Raw genomic sequence first — 25,548 nt, forward strand, 5'->3', positions numbered from 1 at the left:
TGATGGAATAAGTCAATGAGCTTGACTATTGAACAGAAAAGTCCAGCCAGGAAGTGCATTTTTTTTCGTAATATACTGCATCTGGAGGTTCCAGCTCGATTGGCTAGCACAGAGAAGAGGATTACTGTTTATATGGCAATTTGGGTTTTATTTTGTGTTAGAGAGAACTTGCATTTTATTACAATGAACCTAGTAGTGGGGGGTGTTTATTAAGTTAATGATTTTAAGGCCAGATCCACTAGTATGCGCCAACTGGTCTGCACTGCTCCAATGATGAAAAGCAGCAATAAACCTGGTGTAACTGGCCAGTTAAGCTGAGTTTATGGCTGTTTTGCATCACTGAAGCAGCACAAAGCAGCCAGAGTATACTGATGAATGTGGTCCTTAAAGTCTACTGGGAATTACAGATAGGAGATCATGTTTAGCATCACTATACTCAAGCAATCATAAAAAGAAATGATTGTAACCTTTTAAGAACCAGGATGAAATACTGGCTCCTCTGAAGTCAATGATAAAACTCCTATTGACTTCAGTTGAGTCAAGATTTCACCTAATAATGAGAGGTTTTTTCCCTTTTAATTGTGAGTACTACAGTTGTAAATATTGACCACATGCTTGGTTTCAAATGGGCTTGACAGGCAAGAATAATTGAAAACGATGGGAATAAAGAACCATGCCTATAGCTACATCTAGGATGAATTCATATTTCGCTCACTACTCTGATCTGAACCAGAAAAGACTTTCAGAAGCTATTTGTGTTGGTCTTTAATCATGAGGAACTCAGTGTTAGTTTTTACTGAAAATTCTCAGCCTGCTTTTTCCATCACCTCAGCTAAAAGGAAATGAATGTCTAGAACCTGGATGTTTTCCAGCCAATTTTCTTTCCATATCTGAAGGCATCTCATGTTCATGAAGCCCCTAAAATGCTATTGTGATCAAAATTATACAGTTTTAGATTTGGGTAAATAATAAATCCTGGGGATGTGTGAAGGTCCTGACATTGGGATGTGTTTGGGTTTGTGTTCGTACCTGCCTGATTTAGTTTTTTCTTCTGGAGGAGTGTAAAAGAGGTGGGGTCTTACTGAAAGAGAGACAAAGGCCTTTTGAAGCGTGTAACTAATTATTTATATCCCTCATCCCAGGCTCAACACTTTTACTCACGGTGAGCACAACTCACCGACCAGCCTGTCCTCCCACTGCCTCTCCCACCCTAAACCAGTCCATTTCTTATGGTCTGTTAGGTAAAGGGAATTAGGTGCTTGACTATCTTTAAAGCTGCCAATTGGATGATGGGTGCAACTTAGCACAAATGTACTCTGGACACAGAAGCAGGACATGCACCATTGTTCACTTTGCACTTGTCAAAGCCCGGAGCTGTGGTATTATGCACTTTCTAACGTCCAACATCAGGCACCGGGATGTCCAAATCACTGCTGTCACCAGCACACTGATTGCTGCCACAGTTGGCACGCTGACAAGGCGAACAAAGCACACTGCTGCCATTCAGCTCAGAATTGTAAAGAGCTTTAAATCTCCTTCCATCCCCTGACAAGGCTTCCTCTGGCTGGAATTTGGCAGTTCTGGAAAAGTGCCAGGTCATGGCCAGGAAGGGAGCCCAGGCAGAGTCTAGAGATGAGAGAGCCAGGAGAGGCAAAGCCAGCAGTCTCGTGAGTCGGCAGTACCAGGAGCCAGTATTATTATTTTCTGCATAAAGTCATTTTAAAGTTACAGTGAAACCCTGGTTAGCTGAAACAACAATGTCCTTCAACAACAGTAGCGTTGTTTTTTTTAAAAGGCATGGATTATCTATATAGCTTGTTAGCTGATTCTCCAATTATCCATCAAGGGTGGAGCCCAGGAAAAAGAGACAGGGGACCAAGTAAGAGGCAAAGTGTCAAGGACTGTGGGGAGAACAATTTAGCATCTGGCGTACCTAAAGTGCTTCAGCTAGATTGTTCCTCTCATGCGTCTTGTATTCTGCCTCTTCTCCAGCTTCTTCCCCCTGAACTCCCCCACTTCTGGGTAATAACATACTTCATGTTTACAGCCCGCTCCAGACAGGAATCTAAAATCGCTTTATAAACATTCATGCATTTAAACACCACCAGTGAGGTAGGCGGAGTATGTTTTATGAACCGCATTTTACATCTGGGGAAGCTGAGGGTTAGAGAACTGTGCTTATTTCCCAAAAGTCACACAGGAAATTTGTGGCATGGCTGGGAATTGAACCCAGCTTTCTTGATGCCCAGCTCTGTGGTTAACTGTAAGGCCTCCTTGCCTGAGACCTTCAGAGAATCAAGATTGTACTGTACATTGAAAGCTGATAATAATATTAAAGAACAACAAGCTTCTCCGTCCTCTGGGTTTACCCGTATGTGACTTCTACGTCTGTCTAGGTTAGGCCTGCAGCTGGTGGTATGAAGGCTAATTGCTACATACACATGGAGCTCCACTGATTTCAGTGGGGGTCCATCCAAGCAGATTAGTCCATGTACATAGGTGCTATCAATAGCAAGATCAGGATCTGTGATTGTAAGGTCCCTGGGTCAGGTTCTATCTCACATTACATCTTGTCGGGTGCTGAGCATATAGTCAACACTACAGTAACGACAGTGTTCATGATCACACTTTATATTAAGGGTACATGTGGACATTTATGAATGGTTCATAAACGACTAATATCTTATAAGCACGACACATATAGGGGTAGTAAAGGTTATAGATGGTTATAAACATATCAGTAAAAAGGTTTTTAGATGTTTATAAACAATTGATAAACGATTCATTCAAATATTATTTTAAAAATATTATTCATTATCTTGTTATTTAGAAATGTACCTTTAATATAAAGTGTGATATCATACCAATAATAATCAATTAATAGATTAAATACCTTGCATGCTTGCTGTTTCTGGTATCACACTGTATAGACAACTACGTTAACAAGTTCCAAATAAATCTCTTAAAGAAAACTAGTTATTTTTATCTAGTGCTCTCCAGTTAAACCAATTTTTGCCTGTTCAGTCCTGTTGAAGTTAAAATAAAGTCTAAATAGTATTTGCTTAAACCTAAAAGGCCCCCAATTTTTCTTTCTTATCTCAGTCCTCTGGGTTATCTTCTTGCTGTCATTACTCACCACACATAATCACTTTCACACTAGGAAGCACCCTGGGTCAGACGTGAGCCAAATATTTGGAAATCTGCTTTATTTGCCAAAAAATACACCCAGTTTTGGGACTGGGAGTTAATAAGCCAATGGACAGAAGCTTTTTACATCCTTTTTACATCCAATGCTCATTACTTCAAGTAGTGCTTACTGTTGTGAGTAAGCCCATTGACTTCAATACTATTCATGGTAAAGTACTATGCCAAGTAGTAAGGATGAAATCCTGGCCCCACTGAAGCCAATGGAAAAATTCCCATTGACTTCAATGAGGCCAGGATTTCACCCTAAGGGTTTGTCTACACTGCAATTAAACTCCATCAGCTGGCCAGTGTTAGCTGACTCGGGCTCATGGGGCTTGGATTCACAGGGTTGTTTAATTGCAATGTAGATGTTTGGACTCAGGCTGGAGCTCAATTCTGGGACCCTACCCCTTGTGGGGTCCCAATGCCTGGGCTGCAGCCCAAGTCTGAATATGTACAACTCAGTTAAATAGCCCCTTAGCCTGAGCCCCATGAACCCAAGTCAGCTGGTACAGGCCAGCTGTGGATTTTTAATTGCAGTGTAGACATACCCTAAGTGTTTCCAGGATCAGGCTCTGCCTTTTTAAAAAGATGAACAAAAATGCTTCTCCTCTGGATAAAACTTACTTTGCTACTCCACTTTCTTGTAGACAGGACAGAGCACACTGGGAATCTCATTACTCAACTCATTACTTTCTTTCATGCACCATAGGGGACAGCTGTTCCATAACATAACAGAGGGCAACCCTTCCCCAGGTGTGATCAAGCTCTAAAAACCTCATCACATCTTACTGTCATATCAATTCCAGATGTCACAGACAGTCCAGTAAATCAAACCAGAGGCAAACTTTTCAGAGAGTGCAGTTTGCAGACAATACACTTCAAACCTTTCAAAAGACTCCAGTTCACATCCCCAGTTCTTCTTTATTTATTTGTGTCTGCTTTTCTTTGTTCAGGTTATATACCGAGCTCTGTCACCACCGTATTCGGCTGAGGATCCGTACAGCGCTGAAGCTCAGGCACAGTTGAAGATCACCAATCTTCGAGTGCAGCTGCTTAAGCGACAGGCCTGTCCCTGTCACGGCAATGACCTGAATGCAAAGCCTCAGCAGTTCATACACTATGCAATCTACGATTTTATTGTAAAGGGAAGCTGCTTTTGTAATGGCCACGCTGATCGCTGTGTACCTGTTGCTGGATTTATACCTGTCAAGGCGGCAGGAGTCTTCCATGTGGTATGTATGACCTGTGTAAGCTTTACCCTAAGAGAGACAAGAAATACAGCAGAGTTGCTTTTTGTTTTCTTGTTTTTATACATAATATTCATAGATTCCAAGGCCAAAAGGGACCATTGTAATCATCTTGTCTGACCTCCTCTATAACACAGGCCATAGAAATTCCCCAAAATAATTCCTACAGCAGATCTTTTAGAAAAACATCCAATCTTGATTTTAAAATTGTCAGTGATGGAGAATCCACCCCAACCTGTGGTAAATTGTTCCATCAGTGGTTAATTACCCTCATTGTCAAAAATGTACACCTTGTTTCCAGTCTGAATTTGTCTAGCTTCAACTTCCAATATAATTTATGTGTATAACCCTAGTCAAATGGTATTCCCCAAAATCAAAACAAACTGAACCAAAGCAATGTTCTAATAAGGGATGGCTTAGTTATCTAAGCATCAGGTTTGAACTACTTTAACTTCCTGGTGCCATAGTTGAAAGCTGGGCAGGGTCAATTCAGATCCTCATCCTTTCAAAGAAGATAAATGACTTATCTGCAGTATATTATTGTGTCTCTTTCAGATGAAACCTTAAAAACTAAAGTCGCTTCCCGCCCCCAACCTTCCACCTAAACCCTTACTAAAAAAAGAGGAAATTAATACAATCCAACCAAATAAAACCTACCAAAGCAGAGTTTAGACCTCCCAGAAGACAGAAGAGACAGGGACTCCATGAAGTCTGCTCGGGATTTTGCTTTGCTATTACATGGAAGGCACTCAGATACTACAGTGATGGGTGACGATATAAAACCCTAAGACAGATAGATAAGCTAGATGCTGGCTCTATATAGACTTTAAAGTTCGTACAGTACTTCTTGTAAGAGTCAGACTTTTCACATTATCCTGCAGCAGGCTGTGCACCTCCATCCTCCATCCCAGAGATGGCTGCATGTGTGTAGTTTGTGAAAGGCTTTGGGATCCTGTAGCGGCACAGGACGTAGCAAACAGAGCTGTAAACAGGGGAATTTCAGTGGGAGTTTGTAAGGGGAGTTTGTATTGTGGTACTTGTTTGGGGTTTGTTTTTGCTGTGGGTGGTGGTGTTTTGGTGTGGTTTGTGTTTCCCAGATTAACAGGATTTAGGTGGGAAGGCTATGACAGATACAGAGGCAGCAGTGGGAGTGACTCATGTAGTGGAAGACACAGTGAAGATGACTGGATGTGGAAGCTGCGGTATGTACATGATCCTGGAGGGGGTACCTGGTAAGAGTTTTGTCTGCATGAAATGCCATCTGATAGAGCTGATGGAGGAAAATATCTGAGGTTTGGAGATGCAGGTGGAAATTCTGGTTGAGTTTAGAAAGGGGTTCGAGCAGATTATGGAGCAAAGACATGAGGTATCTGAAGGGGAAAGCTCAGACTTGCAGGTGGAAGCAGGACTGAGGAATTCTGAAGGGAGACTGAGTGAGGAAAGTGGTCAGTGGAAGCATGTGACTAAAAGAACCAGGCAGAGGAAAAGACGGGCTAGTGAAGGAGAAATAGAGCTCAAGAACAGGTTTGCAGAGTTGGAAAATGAAGAAGGGGCTCAGCAGGTAGTCACTGAAGGTGGACGGGCAAGGAAGAAGAGAAGAGTGGCTAGTCCTATAGAAAAAGGGGAAGAGTCAATGGAGACTACACCAAATATGAGCCCCAGGAGGATACAGGATGGGTTGAAGAGGATTACAAGGGAGAATAGGAATGGAAAGAACTTGCAGCCAGAGGGAACAGGGGATAGACTGGAGAATAGCACCGTCACCAGGAAAAGGCAGGTCTATGTGATCGGGGACTCTTTACTGAGAAGAATAGACAGGCCTGTAACCAGAGCTGATCCAGAGAATAGAAGGGTATGCTGTCTTCCAGGTGCTAAGATACGGGATATAGACCTGAGGTTGAAAAGGATCCTAAAGGGAGCAGGAAAGAATCCCTAATTATCCTTCATGTGGGAACAAATGATATGGCTAGATTCTCACTGGAAAGTATTAAGGGAGACTATGCTAGGCTGGGGAAGACGCTTAAGGAAATCGAGGCTCAGGTAATCTTTAGTGGGATTCTGCCTGTTCCTAGAGAAGGGCAACAAAGGTGTGACAAGGTTATGACTATCAACACACGGCTTAGGCAGTGGTGCTATAAGGAGGGCTTTGGGATGTATGGCCACTGGGAGGCATTCATGGAGAGAGGACAGTTCTCTCTCTTTCCTTCATCTGAGTAGGGAAGGAAATAGACTTCTAAGATGGAGGCTAGCACAACTGATTAAGAGAACTTTAAACTAGGAATCTGGGGGAGATGGTTGGGAGATGTCCAGGTAATCTCCACGCCGGATTTTAGAATTGAGAGGGAAGAAAACGAAATAAGAAAGGATACAGCCATGGGTAAGAGAATGTACATAAGGAGGAAGGGCAGTGTGAATACCAGTCTAATAGGTTATACTGGCTGTAGAATGACCGTGCCTAATAGGGTACAGAATGTGAGCGAGGCCAAACAGCAAAAATTAAGATGTTTGAACACCAATGCGAGGAGCCTAGGTAACAAAATGGAGGAACTAGAGCTACTGGTGCAGGAAGTGAAACCAGATATTATAGGGATAACAGAAACATGGTGGAATAGTAGTCATGACTGGACTACAGGTATTGAAGGGTATGTGCTGTTTAGGAAAGACCGAAATAAAGGTAAAGGTGGTGGAGTAGCATTGTATATCAATGATGAGGTAGCCTGTAAAGAAATAAGAAGCGATGTAATGGATAAGACAAAGTCTGTCTGGGCAAAAATTACATTGGGGAAGAAAACTACTAGAGCCTCCCCTGGGATAGGGCTTGGGGTGTGCTATAGACCGCCGGGATCTAATTTGGATATGGATAGAGCTCTCTTTAATGTTTTTAAGGAAGTAAATACTAATGGAAACTGCGTGATCATGGGACACTTTAACTTCCCAGATATAGACTGGAGGACGAGTGCTAGTAATAATAATAGGGCTCAGATTTTCCTAGATGCGATAGCTGATGGATTCCTTCATCAAGTAGTTGCTGAACCGACTAGAGGGGATGCCATTTTAGGTTTGGTTTTGGTGAGTAGTGAGGACCTCATAGAAGAAATGGTTGTAGGGGACAATCTTGGTTCAAGTGATCATGAGCTAATTCAGTTCAAACTGAACAGAAGGATTAACAAAAATAAATCTGCAACTAGGATTTTTTATTTCAAAAGGGCTGACTTTCAAAAATTAAGGAAATTAGTTAGGGAAGTGGATTGGACTGAAGAATTTATGGATCTAAAGGCAGAGGAGGCCTGGGATTACTTTAAATCAAAGCTGCAGAAGCTATCGGAAGCCTGCATCCCAAGAAAGGGGAAAAAATTCATAGGCAGGAGTTGTAGACCAAGCTGGATGAGCAAGCATCTCAGAGAGGTGATTAAGAAAAAGCAGAAAGCATACAGGGACAGGAAGATGGGAGGGATCAGCAAGGAAAGCTACCTTATTGAGGTCAGAACATGTAGGGATAAAGTGAGACAGGCTAAAAGTCAAGTAGAGTTGGACCTTGCAAAGGGAATTAAAACCAATAGTAAAAGGTTCTATAGCCATATAAATAAGAAGAAAACAAAGAAAGAAGAAGTGGGACCGCTAAACACTGAGGATGGAGTGGAGGTCAAGGATAATCTAGGCATGGCCCAATATCTAAACAAATACTTTGCCTCCGTCTTTAATAAGGCTAAAGAGGATCTTAGGGATAATGGTAGCATGACAAATGGGAATGAGGATATGGAGGTAGATATTACCATATCTGAGGTAGAAGCGAAACTTGAACAGCTTAGTGGGACTAAATCGGGGGGCCCAGATAATCTTCATCCAAGAATATTAAAGGAATTGGCACATGAAATTGCAAGCCCATTAGCAAGAATTTTTAATGAATCTGTAAACTCAGGGGTTGTACCGTATGATTTGGAGAATTGCTAACATAGTTCCTATTTTTAAGAAAGGAAAAAGAAGTGAAGGAACACTTCAGGAAGAAGGGAAGGAATTTTCCTCCAGGGCAGATTGGAAGAGGCCCTGGAGGTTTTTCGCCTTCCTCTGTAGAATGGGGCACGGGTCACTTGCTGGAGGATTCTCTGCTCCTTGAAGTCTTTAAACCACGATTTGAGGACTTCAATAGCTCAGACATAGGTGAGAGGTTTATTGCAGGAGTGTGTGGGTGAGATTCTGTGGCCTGCGTTGTGCAGGAGGTTGGACTAGATGATCAAAATGGTCCCTTCTGACCTTAGTATCTATGAATCTATGAATATGGATTTAAGATTTTTAAATGTGTGGATTATCATATAAAAGCATGTATCTGCCTGCCTAGAGTGGAGTGGAACATGGACACACTCAAAACAGGTAACGCCTGGATCTGCAAGTCTAACTGGACTCTTAGAATGTTAACTGAAGGTTAAAGTAAATAAGATGTTTTTCACCAGCATTTTAACTATCTTGTCGACAAATTTAATCTGAAAACAGTGCATTAGTCACTAGAGGTCTGATCCAAAGCCCATGGAAGTCAAAGGGAATCTTTCCATTGACTGCAATGGACTTTGGATCATGTTCTTGCTGAGGATTGCCCTCTGCTTACTATCAACAGCACAACCATCTCAGGAAGTATTAGTGGGGAAAGGCAGGTTAACCAAATGCTGTAGGTGAGGAAATCTGGCATCTGGCCAGCTCCTTGGGGAAAGAATAGAACACTCTCATTTGAGTTAAATTATAGCCTCAAACATGAAGAAGATGGCATGTTTCCCCATAACAGAGCTAGTCTTGTCATCTGAAGATCCACAAATCTGAAAGCATGCCACAGTTTGGTAAGTCTGTTTCAAGTAGCAATACTCTGGTCTTCGCAGCTGTTTTTAGAGTGAAATTCTTTGAAAGGAGCTGTTTCCTTGGGATTATTTTATTACAATACAGTTGTGTGGGAGCATGTCCAAAAGCATAGTTGAGAGTTATAACAGAAGTTGTAGCCATACACACTTCATATGTAAGCAGAGTCTGGATGAGCTCTCCCCTGACATCAAGTGGTGAGCTGTGGGAAAAAAAGACTTCAGAAGCTGATCTCGCTTGCATGGACACATCCACCCTCCCTAGGTGCTCAGATGATGGGACTGCTTGCCCAAATGTTGGATCCCCAGTCTCCTTGTTATTGGGGCAGGAGTAATAAAGGGTCGCTATCCTTGTTGTGCGAACCAAAGGCAGCAGAACTGTACCTGGCATACCCCAATGGAGGGACTCACCCTCAACTGAACAGCACTCGCTAGGCAGGGGACATGGATTCCAAAGCCCAATAAGTTGAGAGAAGGTAGACACAGGTACTTGTATCTGGTGGTGTGGGCCCTGTTTAAGAGTTCTAGATACCACTTGACCCTTCCTCTCTCCATGGTATAATAAAAGAGCGAATTTAGACTCAATTGAGAGTCGTGTTACATGCTACAGAAATGAAATCACTCATACCTAGGTCTAAGTCAGAGGTGGGCAAACTACGGCCTGTGGGCCTGTCCTGCCTGGCTCCTGAGCTCCTGGCCTGGGATGCTGTTCCCCCTTTCCTGCAGCCACGCTGCCATGCGGTGCAATGCTCTGGGTGGCAGGGCTGCAGAGCCCAGCCTGACCAGGTGCTCTGCGCTGCGTGGTGCGGTGAGGCTGCCTGTCCTGGTGCAGCCATGCTGCTGGCCACCGGTGCTCCAGGCAGCGCGGTAAGGGGGCAGGGAGCGAGGGGGTGGGGTTGGATAGAGGGCAGGGGAGTTCGGGGGACAGTCAGGGGCATGGATAAGGGTCGGAGGGCAGGGAACGGGGGTTGCATGTGGGCAGGGGTTCCAGGGGGGCAGCCAGGAAGGAGAGGGGGGTTGAATGGGGTGGTGGAGGACAGTTAGGGGAGTGGGGTCCGGGAGAAGGCGTGGTTGGATGGGTCAGGCGTCCCGGGGGGGGGGGGGCAGTCAGGAAGGACGTGGGGGTTGGATGGGGCCGCGGGGGGGCAGTTGGGTCGGGAAGTCCGGGGGCGGTCAGGGGACTGAGAGTGGGGGGGGTGGGGGGGTGGATGGGGCAGGGGTCCCTGGGGGGCTGTCAGGGAATGGGGGGTGGATGGGGCAGGAGTCCCAGGGGCACCGTCAGGGGGTGAGAAGCGGCGGGTCGCATAGGGAGTGGGGGCCAGGCCATGCCTGGCTGTTTGGGGAGGCACAACCTCCCCTAACCGGCCCTCCATACAATTTCAGAAACCCAATACGGCCCTCAGGCCAAAAAGTTTGCCCGCCCCTGGTCTAAGTATTAGACCTACTTTGGAACAGTGTCTCTATTGCAAGAGACTGCCCAGTGTGCACCTGCAGTGAGGCTCCCCTGCTAACAGCTGAAATCACTGAGAGCTGTGTTAAGTGTGAGGGTGGGCCCTGAAGACATCTTACCAAGTGGGCAACTGGTGGAGGGGCGTGGCAAGCGGCCAGCAGAGAAGCTGGTGGAGAGGGCCAGAGCAGAGCCCCGCAGAGGCGTGGCAATCAGCCATTGGGGTGATGAGTGAGTGCCTGAGCAGTGCAGCATGTAAGGTGCCTCCTTAGCCCCCCTGCCTTCCACAAAGGGTGGGAAGTGAACTCTGTGGATGAACCTCTGAACTTTGGGGCTGCACTGGCCAAGGACAGCAACTTTGAGTGGGGTACAGAGAAGGAACAGGTGCATTAAAGAGACTTTTGGATTGCTGGACTTAAGACCCTGAGGAGAAAAGGACACTGCCCAACTTACTTGGGGGTGGGTCTTTTGCTCATGGTTTGTGTTTATGAGCCCTAGTTGTGGTGTTTTCCCAAATTAATGTTGAGTTAATTCCCTCCTTTTATTAAAAGTTTTTGCTACACTCAGACGCTGTGCTTACGAGAGGGGAAGTATTGACTCTTAGAGGCGCCTAGGGGGTGGTGTGTAATTGTCCCAGGTCACTGGGTGGGGGCTCAAGCCGGTTTTGTGTTGTATTGTTGAAAAGGAACCCCTAGATACTGAACCCAGCCCTTGTTGCTGCTGGCTTCACCTGGCAGAAGAGTTACACATATATAAATATATTCTGTAGAAATAATAGTGCACAGGTAAATGTGTGTAATAAGGGAAGAAATCAAAGGCCAAACCAGAAGAACACCTCCCCACAAGTGAATGGGACATTAAGGGCTGGTCTTCACTACAGGGAGATCGACACTGCTGCAATTGGTGAAACAGGGATCGATTTAGCCGGTCTAGTGAAGACCTGGTAAACTGACGGCAGAGCCCTCTCTGGTCGACCTGGTACTCCAGCTCTCCAAGAAGATTAAGGTATGTCAATGGGAGACCGTCTCCCGGCGACACAGTGCAGTGAAGACACCACAGTAAGTCAACCTAAGCTATGTCTACTCCAGCTACGTTATTCATGTACCTGGAGTAGCGTAACTTAGGTCAACTCACCCCCAAGGTGAAGACAGGCCCTAAATTCACCATTTAAATACACAAATGTCAGGAAATTGGAATATGAAGTTCCTACAGCAAAGTTAACTTTTAGGGCCTACTTTGTTAGTCCATTCCAGCCAGCATAGGAGCAGCCACAAGGCTTGCATCAGGCACTGTTTCAGCGTCTGGCCAGCCTAGGACAGGGGAGTTGAAAAGATGGTTTAGAAGCACCCGTGTGTTTCCCATCAATAAGACCAGTTCAGTTGAGAATTGAGCCTCATGGGCCATATCCTTATCTGTGGTAAATCAGTTGAGTTCCAAGGACTTTAGTGGAGTTACATCAGTTTACACTAGCTGAGGATCTGGCCTTGTGTTTAATTTTAATATTTCAAAAGGGCCTGGTGTCTGAGAGATTACCTCGGGTGGGTGCGGGAGAGGGGAGGTTTGTGGGGACTGTGGCTCTTTAGTTAGAACCCAAAGAAATATCAGGAAAATAAATTCATGGAGAGGAAGCATTTTACTTCAAAATGTAGACAGAAAGTTTACGTGTGCTCTGAAGAGTTATTATGCCAAATTAGAAGACAAAATTCAATCATTAAAGTTTGAAACAGAGGGATGTCAGTCCTGCTTTCCGTGCAAATCTTAACACAACTTTAGCCTCAGATTTGTCACTAACACCTGCATGGTAAAAGCAGTTACCAAAAGTGAAAATATAGAGGCTTTAGTTTTCCAGTAGTACTGCAGAATTTGACACAAAAGCTACTTGTCACAGCCAGAATACTATAAAGGGGATGTCTGGAGTTAGGGACCTTCATCCATATTTCCAAAAAGTTTCTTCTTAAGATAAAACTTTCCATGCTTAGAATCTAAGGTGAAGTTTTATAGGAAGGTTCATGTAGAATCTATTCAATCATAGACATCGGGGGAAATTATACTCTTGCTTTAAAATAAATAGTTGACTTGGTTACACATATATCTTTAAAAAATAGCAAAATTTTAAAACTTCGGCCTTCACATGAAGCTAGTCCTCAATGGGAAACAGTCGTTTGGCAAGTATGAATTTTTGTTTTTTAAATAACAAATTTTAAATTATTTCTAAACTGTGCTTTTTGTGACTGTGCAGTAAACCATTCTAGTAAGTTTTTTACTTACATTTTGCCTGATTTTATATTATGTATAATATATGTAGTGTAGTGTTTATATACGCATGTGAATGTACATATTTGTAAATGCACAACATACTACAGTACTTACTTATATGTTTATGACATGCCATGCATCAGAGTGGTTCACTCTGTAATTGTGTCTGCTGCTGGAAATTGTCAATGGTTTAATCCCATCACCATTAAATCAATCCCATATAGATTATATTGATGAAAATGGGAAAGAAACATTTTCAATTCTACAAACATCTAGGCTTTGTTTCAGCTCCTAGCTAATTATGGCTTTCAAAGCTGGACAGTGATAGAGCAGGATGTGGTGCTGGCAGTCTCTGTTCTGCAGTTCAGGGGAGTGAACAGAAGAATAACAAATGTGTGTTTTGGAAGCTCAGGGTGTATCTGACAGGTCTCAGATAGATCTAGCAAAGCAAGTTGAAGTATTTCAGTCATGTCACACTCAGCAATCTGGAAGAGATGTACTACAAAGCTGAATTTCAGATGCATGGGAAACTGGTGGACAAGTGCTAAGGATGTAGGTGAAGACTAATATTTGAATTGGTCTGGGATTTGATATGGGACGTGAGGACTAAAATTCAGATTGTTAATATTCCAGTGTGGCTACACAGCTCCTCCTTATTCCCTGAAAAACCCTTTTTTGTGGCCTCATGAGTTGGGAGCCCAACTTAAAAAAAAAATCTTCTGTGTATGTATTTCCTTTTTTGGCTAGAAGGATGGCTGGAAGACTAGCTCAGGGCCCTGGGGGTAGGAACAGATATTGTCAATACCTGGGTCATGGACATACAAAGTTCATTTCACTCTTGGTTGAAGCAGATGTAATTCCAGTGAAGTTAATGGAGTGACATTCCTTACATCACAGCTGAATCTGGAGCAGAATAGACTCTGGGTCACTTTTCTACATCAGTCAGGACAATTGACTACTAAGATGGCTAACATGGACATCTGATAAGCTGCTCCAAGAAAAATACTTTCAAGTTAGCTTCTAATATATAAAACAGTAGTCAAGAATGATATAGAACAAGAGGCTGTACTCACAGGTATTCATTTTTGTCTATATGCAGAGACCTGTATGTTCTTCACTGGACACTCCATTAACTTTCACTTTGTGGGTGTTGTGGTAGCCATGAGTTTCAATAATTACTTACAAATTTACCTTACCCAATAGGTAATTTCTCTGACTGCAACTTGGATCAGCTGGTTAGTATTATTCTGCATTCATCTGCTTCTGCTTGCTCATGTAGGGCAACACCACAGGAAGACCTAGGCCTCTTAAAGAGACTTCCATTTAGGTAGAAAGGCTAACGTGAAAGGCTTATGGTAGATGTACATGTACATAGTAAATAAGAAATAAAGTTGGATATGAAACTATCAGGTCTGTCTGGGATTTAGAAACAGCTTTATTTCAGTCTTAGCATCCAGGACTGCTATGGCTTTGACATGCAGATCAGATTCATGATTTTGGTCATAGGAATGAAGGAGTGTCAATTGATTACTTAATTATTTACCATTAATAAATTAGACCTAATGTCAAATCTGGTTACATTATTACTGCAGATTGACTAATGATTATACGTCTCAAGTAAGTGGCAGTTTTTTTGTGCTGATAATTCTTAATTGTTCAAGCTGACCTATTGATTTTATGAATTATCTTCAATGGTCTACACATTCTTAAAGGAAAGTTGTTCATATCCAGTGTGTACATTTGTTATTGCACCTGCTCTGTTTTTAAAAAGCCTCTGGAATTACATGGAATTACACTCAAGTTTTACCAAATAATCATGGAACTTAGAGACACAAGAGACTTGTTAGGTTATCTAGGTCATGCCTGGCCAAAGGAAGATAGTTTCTGACAGCACACTTAAGTGCTTGGCACAGTCTAGTTTAAAATAATATAATAATACCTGGCTCTGATAGAGTGCTTTTCAACCAAAGCTTCAAAGCACTGGACGAAGGAAATGAGCTCAGCCCAGGCTCTAGCAGCAGAAAGTTCTATAGCCACAAGCCCATCATCAAGATCAATCTGGATTCAGCCATTATAATGTGTACCCAGGGCTCCACCAACCAAAGGGTCCTTGCCAGTTGGATCTGCTGTGAGAACCAGAAACTGGGCCTCAGCCTGACAGATAATAAGCAGTGAAGAACATCTCTCATCGGTGCTTTGTGCTCTGCATTGGTTATCTGTCCACTCCTGGGTCCTGTTCAAGGTACTGGAGTTCTCATCTGCAAAGCCCTAAACAAACAAGAGCCCAACTGTCTCAGGGACTGTCTTATTCTCCATGACCCAGCACAGCAGTTGCAACTTCTGAGTGGCCTTCGGGGTTAGCCCAAGCTATCAGCCTCCAGAGATTGGGTTTTTGACATGTAGTTGTCACGCTGTCTGGAGTGGTTCATGACCGTGAGTGCCAATCTCAGGGCAGACTGTCAAAAAAACAAAGCAGACACCCCAAACTGGTGGTATGTTCTATAATTAGATTTCATCAGCCCAGTAACAAATGTGAACTCCTGAAGGACTATTACAGTCTTACCACAGAGTCACAGACTGTCCCCTTGGGCACTCCAGTCTAGCTTGCCACCCAGGCAAGTTGGACTAGAGATAGTTGGTTGCCATGCACCAAAGATCGCAAAATGTTCAGGTTGCTTCCAATCCCAAGAGCCGGTAGTCACTTACCCCATGTCAATTTGTACTTCAGATCTCACACCAAAGACAATGCTTGTAGCCAATCCTGTAGGAAACTAACTAAGGATTTATTAAGTAGGAAAAAGAAATAAGAGTTATTTACAGGTTAAAGCAGGCAATGTTTATACCCAAATGAGCTACAGTCTGTGCTTATAAAGGGTGACAGAGTTGTAGTAATCTGTCAGCACTGAATGTTTTGTAGGGCTAACCCAGGTTGGCCTGGCGATGTCTGCTTTTGTTTTTAGCTCTGGCCCTTGTGAGAGTCCAAACAGCAAAGAGAGAGAGAAAATTTTTGTGTGTCCATGTTTTAATCCCTTCTTCCAGCATTCAGGCTGATGGGAGGGGCTTTCTTGCACATAGCACCTTAATAGGTGTGAGAGGGCTATTAACCCCATCTTTGTATCATGGTGTTCAACAATGGCCCACTTGATTTTCATAGTCCTTGGTGGGCGGGGAGCCAGAGCAAACATTTTTACAGTTATAAAACAAAACTTACATATTACCTTATAGCATGGGAACAGACATTACAAGTAAGATTAATGCATGCAAGATTAATACAAGCATTTTATAAAGTCTAAATACTAAATACATCTTTACAAGTCTAATGCCTATCTTGAACAATACTATCATACAGATGAACTGGTCTAGTTTCCAGCTGGAATCTGTCTTCGATGTGAATTACAAGGGCCAAAAATCCGTCCTTTCGTCAAGTCAGTGATCCCCAAAGAACAAGCAGGATTCCAACCTAAACGCAGTTGTTGCAGCTGAGTTTTGGCCCTTGTAACGCACATCAAGGCTGGATTACAGAGGAAATTTAAGACCAGTGCAGCCTTTGTAGACCCGTCATCAGCCTACAATATGGTCTGAATTAAAGGCCTGATGCTGAAGCTTGCAAGGATCATCCCATGCCACAAAACACTATGCCTGCTATGTACGATGCTGAGCAAGAGGCAGCTACATGTCCACTTGGGAAACAAAGTCAGTTCGCCCTAGTTCCTCAACAGTGGACTTCCATAAGGCTCAGTACTTGCAATGATGCTTTTCAGAGTTTATATGTTCAATGAAGTCACGCAAATTGGCATATGCCGATGATCTTACCCAGGCAACACAAGCAGCCACCTTCAGCGACATCGAATCCACCTTGAACAGGGACCTAAACACCGTGGAGGAATATTTCCAGAAATGGAGGCTCAAGCCAAATCTTTACGAAACAGCAGTCACTGAATTCCATCTTGATAACAGGAACGCTGAGCACATCCTGAAAGTGACCTTCTGTGGCAACACTGTGCGACGTAACCACTCTCCAACCTATCTCAGAGTGAAACTGGATCACACTTAACCTTCCGGGACCATCTGAAGAAGGTAGCTGCCAAGACGAAGACAAGGGTCAACCTGGTCCAGAAACTGGCAAGCACAAGCTCAGGAGCATTGGTGTTACGGACATCAGGGATGGCCCTTGTGTACTCCGTAGCCTAGTACTGTGCACCGGTATGGACTGGAAGTAGCCATACTTGACTTGTTGATGTCCAGCTGAACACTGCAGTGCAGTACATCAATGCAGTACATCAAGTGTACTCCAGCACCTTGGCTGCCAGTGCTATCGCACATCGCTCACCATCCGTTCGCCACGATGCCGCAACCCTTTGGGAATTCCAGAGGACCATGGAAAGTGAAGTCTTCCCATCCACTGGGGCCTTAACAACATCCCTCAACACCGCTTGAAGTCGTGTTAGCCCTTTTGGACCCAAGCATTTAACCTTCAGCAACGCAACTTCAACTCTGCTGGAGTTTCCAAAGCCAAATGGAGTTCACAAGAAGTCACAAATAAACCCTGCATGAGAGACCCAACGCAGAAGATCCCTGGCTTTGATTTCCCACAAAGCTCATGGGCAACCCTAAACCGCATCTGCACAAACCATGGCAGATGCAGATACTTGCTGCACAAATGGAAAATTAAAGGCTCTCCAGTGTGCAACTATGGTCACCCAGAGCAGACCATGGAACACGTCATGACTCCATGCCCGATTCACAGATACGAAGGAGGCATCACAGCGATACGCTCTGCTACTCCAGACACAATTCTCTAACTTAACCATCTAAATATAAAATTATAGTTGTTGCTCTACATCTACATCAGCCATAAAAGAAGTGCTCACCTGATGTCTGCAGGTAAGAGCTGGCGTCACAGTAGTGTTTCCAGTGTTCCTCCCCACACAAAATCAGATACCCTTTTTCTTGGGAGCCAGTATTATCCACCATGGTCATCCCTTCCTGTAAGTGCTGCCCATCATCCCCATCTTCCCCTGCATTGCAGTGGGAGAGTAAACAAGGTGGGTGTACAGATTTGTTCTCTTATTGCTTGAAGAGGCATCTCTAATAATGTGATATAGTATTTTTATATTTACTCTTAATAAGAGAAATGAGAGACTTGCACACGCACAGGATCAGAACAGAGTTTGGCCTTACAACAGTTAAAAATTAATGGTAGGATGAATAATGTAGGTTTTCAAAGCTATAATCAAGGTGTTGACCTCATAGCTCTGCTTAATATTCCGAGGCACTATGTCAATCTACCCCAAGGACTTTTTCAAGATGTGTTTTATTTTCATAGTTGAGCAGAGAAACTGACAGCATCTTTTGGTCTGTCAGCGAGCACAGCTTGAAAACTGCCTGACTTGACAGGTGGAAGCAAACCTGCATGTAACACAACAAGGAGCATCAAGCTAGCACCACCCAGCATATCCTAATAGTGAGACACTAAGGGCAGATCCTCTGCTCATGTGAGTTGGTTTATTTCCATTGAAGTCAGTGGAGCTATAAAATTTCACATCAGCTGAGAATCTGCCCCTAAACCACTGACAACATGGCTGTTCCTCTGCAAAAGGCTCTTCATTTCCTAGCGAGAACAAGGGAGGCTGTGAGAATTAGGGCACCCTCAATAATAAGTTTAGTTGCATGGGCCCAGGTCTGCCAAGGTATTTAGGCTCCTAACTTCTTTCAATGGATCTGGGCCATGAAGTTTAGATGCCAACAATGTAGGTGCCTTGCTAAATACTGAAGATGGATACAAAACCGGAATTGGGTCTCAAATCAGGTGCCGTGGTGATGAGCTAATTATAAATATCTAGCTAGACTAGACTAGGATAGAGGTCAGAAAATAATTTCAGTAAGTGAACAAATTATAAAACTGAGTGGCACATTAATTAGTGTAAAATGTACAAACATAAAAGCCATGTTGGAGAATGACTATGTGTTAAACTCTTTTCCTCTGCACTTGCATCTTGCCCTCTTCCTGCAAAAAAAAATATAGATTTAAAAATTAAATAAAAGAAACAGTCTATTAAAGTTTGTTTTCCCTCCCATCCATTGTCCATCTTATCTATTTTGATTGTAAGATCTTTCAGGCTAGGATTTTCTCTTACCATGTGTTTGTGTTGGGCAATGTAAAGTTGGGGCTCTGATCTTGGCGGCAGATCTAGGCACTACTGTAGGTACATCTACACTGCAAAAAAAGGACCCATGGCAGCAAGTCTTAGTGCCTTGATCAACTGACACAGGCTCGCACTATAGGGCTCTCGCTTCAGGCTAAAAATAGCAGTGTAGATGTTCCCAAGCCCCATAAGCCCAAATCAGTTGACCCGGGCTGAGACTTGTTGCCAATGGTTTTGGGTTTTTTTGTTTTTTTTTGCAGTGTAGATACACCCAGAAATACAAATTAATAAATAACAAGTGACCTGACACATAGGTTACTTGTAGACAGCACTTTCTTTTTGCTCACTACAGTGAATTCTGGAACGTAATAAATCACAGAGAAAGTATTTTATAAAGATTTACCAAAACACAAGCATATTTGCAATCTGAAAAGAAGCACTGGAAGGTATTAATTCATCAACAAAAGGCAATGGATGGAAACATGCCCTAGCCACTGTCTTTGTGCATAGAAATCAGTCGCTCGTTTATCTTACACAAGTCAACTTTTGTAACACTGTTTGCATTGTCTAGCATAATGAGTGACATTACACAGAGCTGTCAAGCTAAGAAGGGAAATAGTGTGAAAGTGAACTAGGACATAAAGACTCCAGGACAGAACGAAAAATAATGGGAAAAGGAATTTCTGGTTAAATGAACCAATGACTGTGTGAATGGTTGAAGAAATGAAAGGAATTGAGAATTGCGTTTGTGTATTTAGCAATGCTCCATAATAATCCCAGATGGAAAAGCCTTATAGTTGCAAATGGGTTAGCACAGGTGTAAGGGGGGGGTGTTGTTAGGAATTCTAGTGCTATTAGAGCAGATAGATGAGTCTGGAGGCCTCTGTTTATCCACAGAACTGTACCACACAGGAAGGACAAGCTTCTCTGCACTGCCGTCCCTGATCTGAGGGATGATCCCTAAGGGTGATCATAGAATCATAGAATATCAGGGTTGGAAGGGACCTCAGGAGGTCATCTAGTCCCATCCCCTGCTCAAAGCAGGACCAATCCCCAACTAAATCATCCAATCCCCAACTAAATCATCCTGATAAGGATGATAAGGGCCCTTAAGCCCATTCAGCCCTTGGCCTTTCAGCTGAAATTGCCAATGGGGGCTAAGTAGTGCCAATTGTGTTGGTGTTTTTGGTAAAGTAGACCCCGGTTCATGCCAAACTAGACAGAGCCCAGCAAACTCATTTCACTCAGGCCCCCAAAGGTGGTAAGAGCTTCCAGTCTCCACTGCCCTGAGCTGGATTTGAAGAATAGATGTTCTGATTTTGGAAAAGGGATAATGTAGGGGTGGTGGGAAAGTCTTCTGAAGATGCTCATTCAGCACAACCTGATAAGTCTTGAAAAAAAAAGGGGATTGCATGGCAATATGCCCCTGATGCCTAAAGGAACCCCCAAAAAAGGACTCACTGGGAGGAAATAATGGATTTACAATACGGGACAAAGTCAGGACCCAGGGGCACAATTTGAGACTTAGAAGTGTGGAGATTTTAGTGGCCATCAGGAAAGACTTGGTGTGAGATTGAGTTCACCTTGCCACATAGCAGGAGCTGATAGTGTCAGCAAATGTCAGTGGGAGTGGCACAGGTGAGTTAGGGCGGTGTGTGGTCCTACATTTTCTATGATCTAAGACAGGGGTCGGCAACCTTTCAGAAGCAGTGTGCCGAGTCTTCATTTATTCACTCTAATTTAAGGTTTTGCTTGCCAGTAATATATTTTAACGTTTTTAGAAGGTCTCTTTCTATAAGTCTGTAATGCATAACTAAACTATTGTTGTATGTAAAGTAAATAAGGTTTTTAAAATGTTTAAGAAGCTCCATTTAAAATTAAATTAAAATGCAGAGCCCCCCCCGGACTAGTGGCCAGGTCCCAGGCAGTGTGAGTGCCAATGAAAATCAGCTTACGTGCCGCCTTTGGCATGCATGCCATAGGTTGCCTACCCCGATCTAAGATAATAAGTGAGCTCAGCAGGGCCTGGTGTTTCATGTTTTGTTCTGAGACACAGGCACAGCAGCAGTGTGGCCGAAACAGCAATTCCATTCCCCATTCTTTCTTCTTCCTTTCCCCCTTTTCCCCATCCCACTTTCTGGCTCCCCTCCCTCACCCTAGTACCCTGAAAAAGGGTTCCTCCTCTTGCCCATAGAGAGCAGGGCATCAAACACTTTGTCTTTGCAGTCTCACAGCTGTTCTCTTTCTGAGCAGGTGTCACTTCTGTCTGGCTGCAAACAGCTGACCAGCATTGTGACCTCTGACTCCTTCCTCTCTGAGCTGCTGTAATGTCTTGGTGCTTCTGCAGTATAGGCCAATGCTGGGCTGTCACTACACAGGACGATGCATCCCTTGCGCTAGTGGGCTAGTTAAACTGCAACAAGCCTCCAGTAAACACAGGTACTGCACTGTGATGTCACCGAACAAATCAGGCAGCAGCAGGAGTCTTGCTATAGAAGAGAAAGCTTCCATCTCTGGTTAATCAGACAGAGAAAGCACTGCCCGTGCACCTCAGCGCTCATCAACAATTCAGCCTCTGTTGCTGCAGTTCTGGGGCTGTCAGAGGCTACTAACTCTACTGCGTGTGGTACTCCCACGGCACCCCCCCCCCCCACCTTTCTGTTAGGAATTGTTCGGCATTACCGTTTACCACACAAGAGAACTATGCCTTAAAAAGAAAGTCAGTCACGCGGGAGTCGTGCCTCTACTCTGCCACTTTGTCTCTATCTGAACAGGAGTTGTGCCAATTATACCACCTCAAGAGCTGGGTCTTATGGGGTGCTCATCACCATAGCACCTGGAAGATCACAAAGCAGTTCTCATGACTGCAGTAGAAAGGCCCTCACACTTTCTCCTAGCCCTGATATTTTACTCCTTAAACTAAGGTTGAAAGCTCATTTAGAACCACTGTAAGCACAATGAGTGCAAAGTACGTATCTAATGAAGTCATTCAGAGAGCTCTTCTAAACATGACCTGTTTATCACTCTGATCACAACAGTCTCTCTCTGTTATACCGAGGTTTTATGACTGCTCACACTTTCCTGATTAGAACCCTTTTCTCCAGAGGTCAAGCGCAAAGTAATTCAGTGGCTGGCATTCTTGCTATATATACCATATTAATGGACAAGTATTGGGACACACAACCCATGCTGTTTATCTCTGCCCCTTCTTTCCTCATGTTCTGGCAGCATAATGTAATGGATTAGAAGACACTGACACATACAATTTGTTACAGAAAGGGGGTGCTGTACTTTGGGTCCACGTGTCCTTTTCATGGGCGGGGGGGGGCATGGTATCTCTTTGTTGAAGTTCAAGGGTGCTTGATCCTTCCCATTATTTGTAACTGCTGTTTTGCTCTACTGTTGTGAATTGTTGGCTGATTGTTTTGAGTTGCCACTTTTTTTTTTTCATGGCCAATGGGCATGGGAAGAATTGCTGAACACTTAGGCTAGCCTGTGGCTTTAGGCACAGCCCTGGGCAAGGTGTGGTACCTCAGGAGTATGTGCCCCAGGAGTATCAAGGAGGCATAATGTCTCAGAGACAAATATCAGCAGCAAACCGTGACACTTCCCTACAGCAGCTCAGCAGTGCTGGCTGGCAAGGAGAAGGTGTGTAGCCAAGGCTACACTCAATCCCCACCCACTCCCTGACTGCTAGATCTAGAGAGATGAGTGCTCAGACTGCCCAGGTAGGAGAGTAAGAGAGGTTTTTACACCTTAGTTTCCTGCGCAGGTGTGAAGTCCACGTCAGAATCTAGCCCTAGATAAGTCATCCTCATGCAGTGTGTGTTTGTAAAGGTCTGTACGCTAGCTCAACAGTGCTAACCAGCCAAAATGTGGCATCGTGGCTACAAAAGTCCTACAGACTCATCATGCAAAGAGTCTAATCCTGACTCAGGAGACACTGTTCTTTTACCACAGCCACAAAACAGTAGTTTCTGTTATTTCTCTCCCGCCACCAAACACATGCATCCACAGATCTTGTGGCTCCCTCTTCCTTGATAGCTGTATAAGTCACATGGGGAACTCCACTAAACATACTCAAGGATTTCTTTGACACAATCATGGTCTAAGAGGTTAGTTACAGTCTAATTGTCAAACAGTCAAAGCCTTACATAATACTCAGCAATAGAAATATCATCAAAGTGTTACACACTCAAACAAAAAAACACAGCCACCAGATCCAGGTAATACATTTCTCTCACTGTGCAGCTGGACATTTCTGAGACAAACAGTATTTACATAATACCTGCTTGCCCATTCCATGTGTGTGCCAAGCAGGGGTTGTTTACAGCATGTTCAAGGCCCCTTTCTGTTTAGTTTCTTTCAGGAGTACATAATAGTTCCATGTTTACATACACATTTTTCTCCAGAATCTTTTATTTATTGTGAGGCTCAGTAGCAAACAGTGCACTGAGAACTATGGTTATAAAAGCACAAACAAAAGAGTTTAAGGTACCATTTTACAGCAGTAATTAAAAACATATTCAGCTATTAAGCCAGATTCATCAGCACACTTTGACTGCTTTCAGTTGCTCCTGCGACCTAAAGCAACCATAAATCTGGCATAACTAGCCAGTCAGGCTGGCTTTGCAGCTGTTGTGCAATGTTGGAGCAGCACAAATCAGCCAGAGTGGACCAGTGAATCTAGCTCATTATCTTAATAGGAAGTAATCTGAGCAAGCTTGTTTGATTTATTAGCTTCTGTTCTATATAATTTTAAGTGTACGTGAAGAAGGGAAAAAGCCAAGTAATTAGGTGGTGTTCAACTCTCATTTTGAGCAAAAATGAAACATTGAAGGATCTTTTGAGCTTGGATATCAGTCAGACATCTGAAGAAAGACTCTCATTTGAAATGCCCTGAATACTGTTTTACATTTATTTTTCTATTACTGCTCTTGGTAAATTTTTATTTAAAAATAAAACACCTCTGTTTGGTCAACTCAATTTAGATACTAGGAGGCCTTTACAAATTTCATCATATGGAAGTTAGGAAGGGGTTGCAAGCACTCTGGAAGACAGGACTAAAATTCAAAACAAGCTAGACAAACTGGAGAACTGGTCTGAAATCAACAAGATGAAATTCAATGAAGACAAGTGCGAAGTACCATACATAGGAAGGAAAAATCAAATACACAACTACAAAATGAGGACTAGCTGGCTAGGTGGTAATACTGTTGAAAAGAATCTGAGGGTTAGAGTGGATCACAACTTGAATATGAGTCAACAATGTGATACAGCTACCCAAAAGGCCAGTACCATTCTGGCATGTATTAACAGGAGTGTTGTATGTAAAACACAGAAGTCTTGCTGTACTAGGCACTGGTGAGGCCTCAGCTGGAGTATTATGTCCAATTCTGTGTGCCACACTTTAGGAAAGATGTGGACAAATTGGAGAGAGTCCAGGGAGAGCAATAAAAATGATAAAAGGTTTAGAAAGCCTGATCTATGAAAAAAGATTTAAAAAACTGGGCATCTTTAGTCTTGAGAAAAGAAGACTTAGGATAATAGTCTTCAAATAGATAATAGTCTTCAAATCTGTTAAGGGCTGTTATAAAGAGGATGGTGATCAATTGTTCTCCATGTCCCTTGAAGGTAGGACAAGAAATACTGGATTTAATCTGCATCAAGGGAGATTTAGTTGAGATATTAGGAAATTTTTCTGACTATAAGCACTGTAACCGGCTTCCAAGGGAGGTTGTGGAATCCCCATCATTGGAGGTTTTTAAGAACATGTTAGACAAACACCTATCACGGCTGGTCTAGTTTTATTTAGTCCTACCTCAACACAGGGACTGGATTTGATGATCTCTCGAGGTCCCTTCCAGCCTACGTTTCTTTTATTCTAAGTGCTCCAAAAAGTACGTATTGATTACAATAGCAAAGTCCTCATCAATGTTTTTTGATAACATGGATGATTGTTGAGGTTGCTTCCCATATTAAGAGCTATGCCTGGCACACCTGCAACCTCTTGCAGATCACCTTTGATTCATGGCCTGGTTACAACTGAGCACCACACCACATTTTCAGTTTGCAGGTATTTATAAGGCTCAAGGCTTGTTTAACATGTGTCTGACTGCAGTAGCTATCAATGGGCCATGCTGGTATCTGAGCCCTGGTCTACACTACAGTGTTAGGTCGAATTCAGCCGCGTTAGGTGAATTTTAAAATGAATGTATCTACACAACCAACCCCATTCCATCGACCTGAAGGGCTCTTAAAATCGACTTCTGTACTCCTCCCCGGCGAGGGGAGTAGCTCTAAAATCGACCTTGCTGGGTCAAATTTGGGGTAGTGCAGATGCAATTTGGCGGTATTGGCCTCCAGGAGCTATCCCAGAGTGCTCCAATGTGAGCACTCTGGACAGCACTTTGAACTCTGAT

The 25,548-nt window shown here is 43.4% G+C and overlaps 1 protein-coding gene across 1 annotated transcript in view; it reads left to right on the plus strand.

The window, feature by feature from the left end:
* The window catches only part of NTN4 (netrin 4), a 100,036-nt gene that overhangs the window by 34,447 nt on the left and 40,041 nt on the right, over positions 1-25,548 (plus strand). Inside the window, exon 3 of the mRNA XM_043545814.1 lies at positions 4,143-4,421. Within this exon, the coding sequence (XP_043401749.1) occupies positions 4,143-4,421 (279 nt within the window). The remainder of the gene's footprint in view (positions 1-4,142; positions 4,422-25,548) is intronic.

This window comes from Chelonia mydas, chromosome 1 (genome assembly GCF_015237465.2).
Source record: "Chelonia mydas isolate rCheMyd1 chromosome 1, rCheMyd1.pri.v2, whole genome shotgun sequence".
Classification (NCBI taxonomy): Eukaryota; Metazoa; Chordata; order Testudines; family Cheloniidae; genus Chelonia; species Chelonia mydas.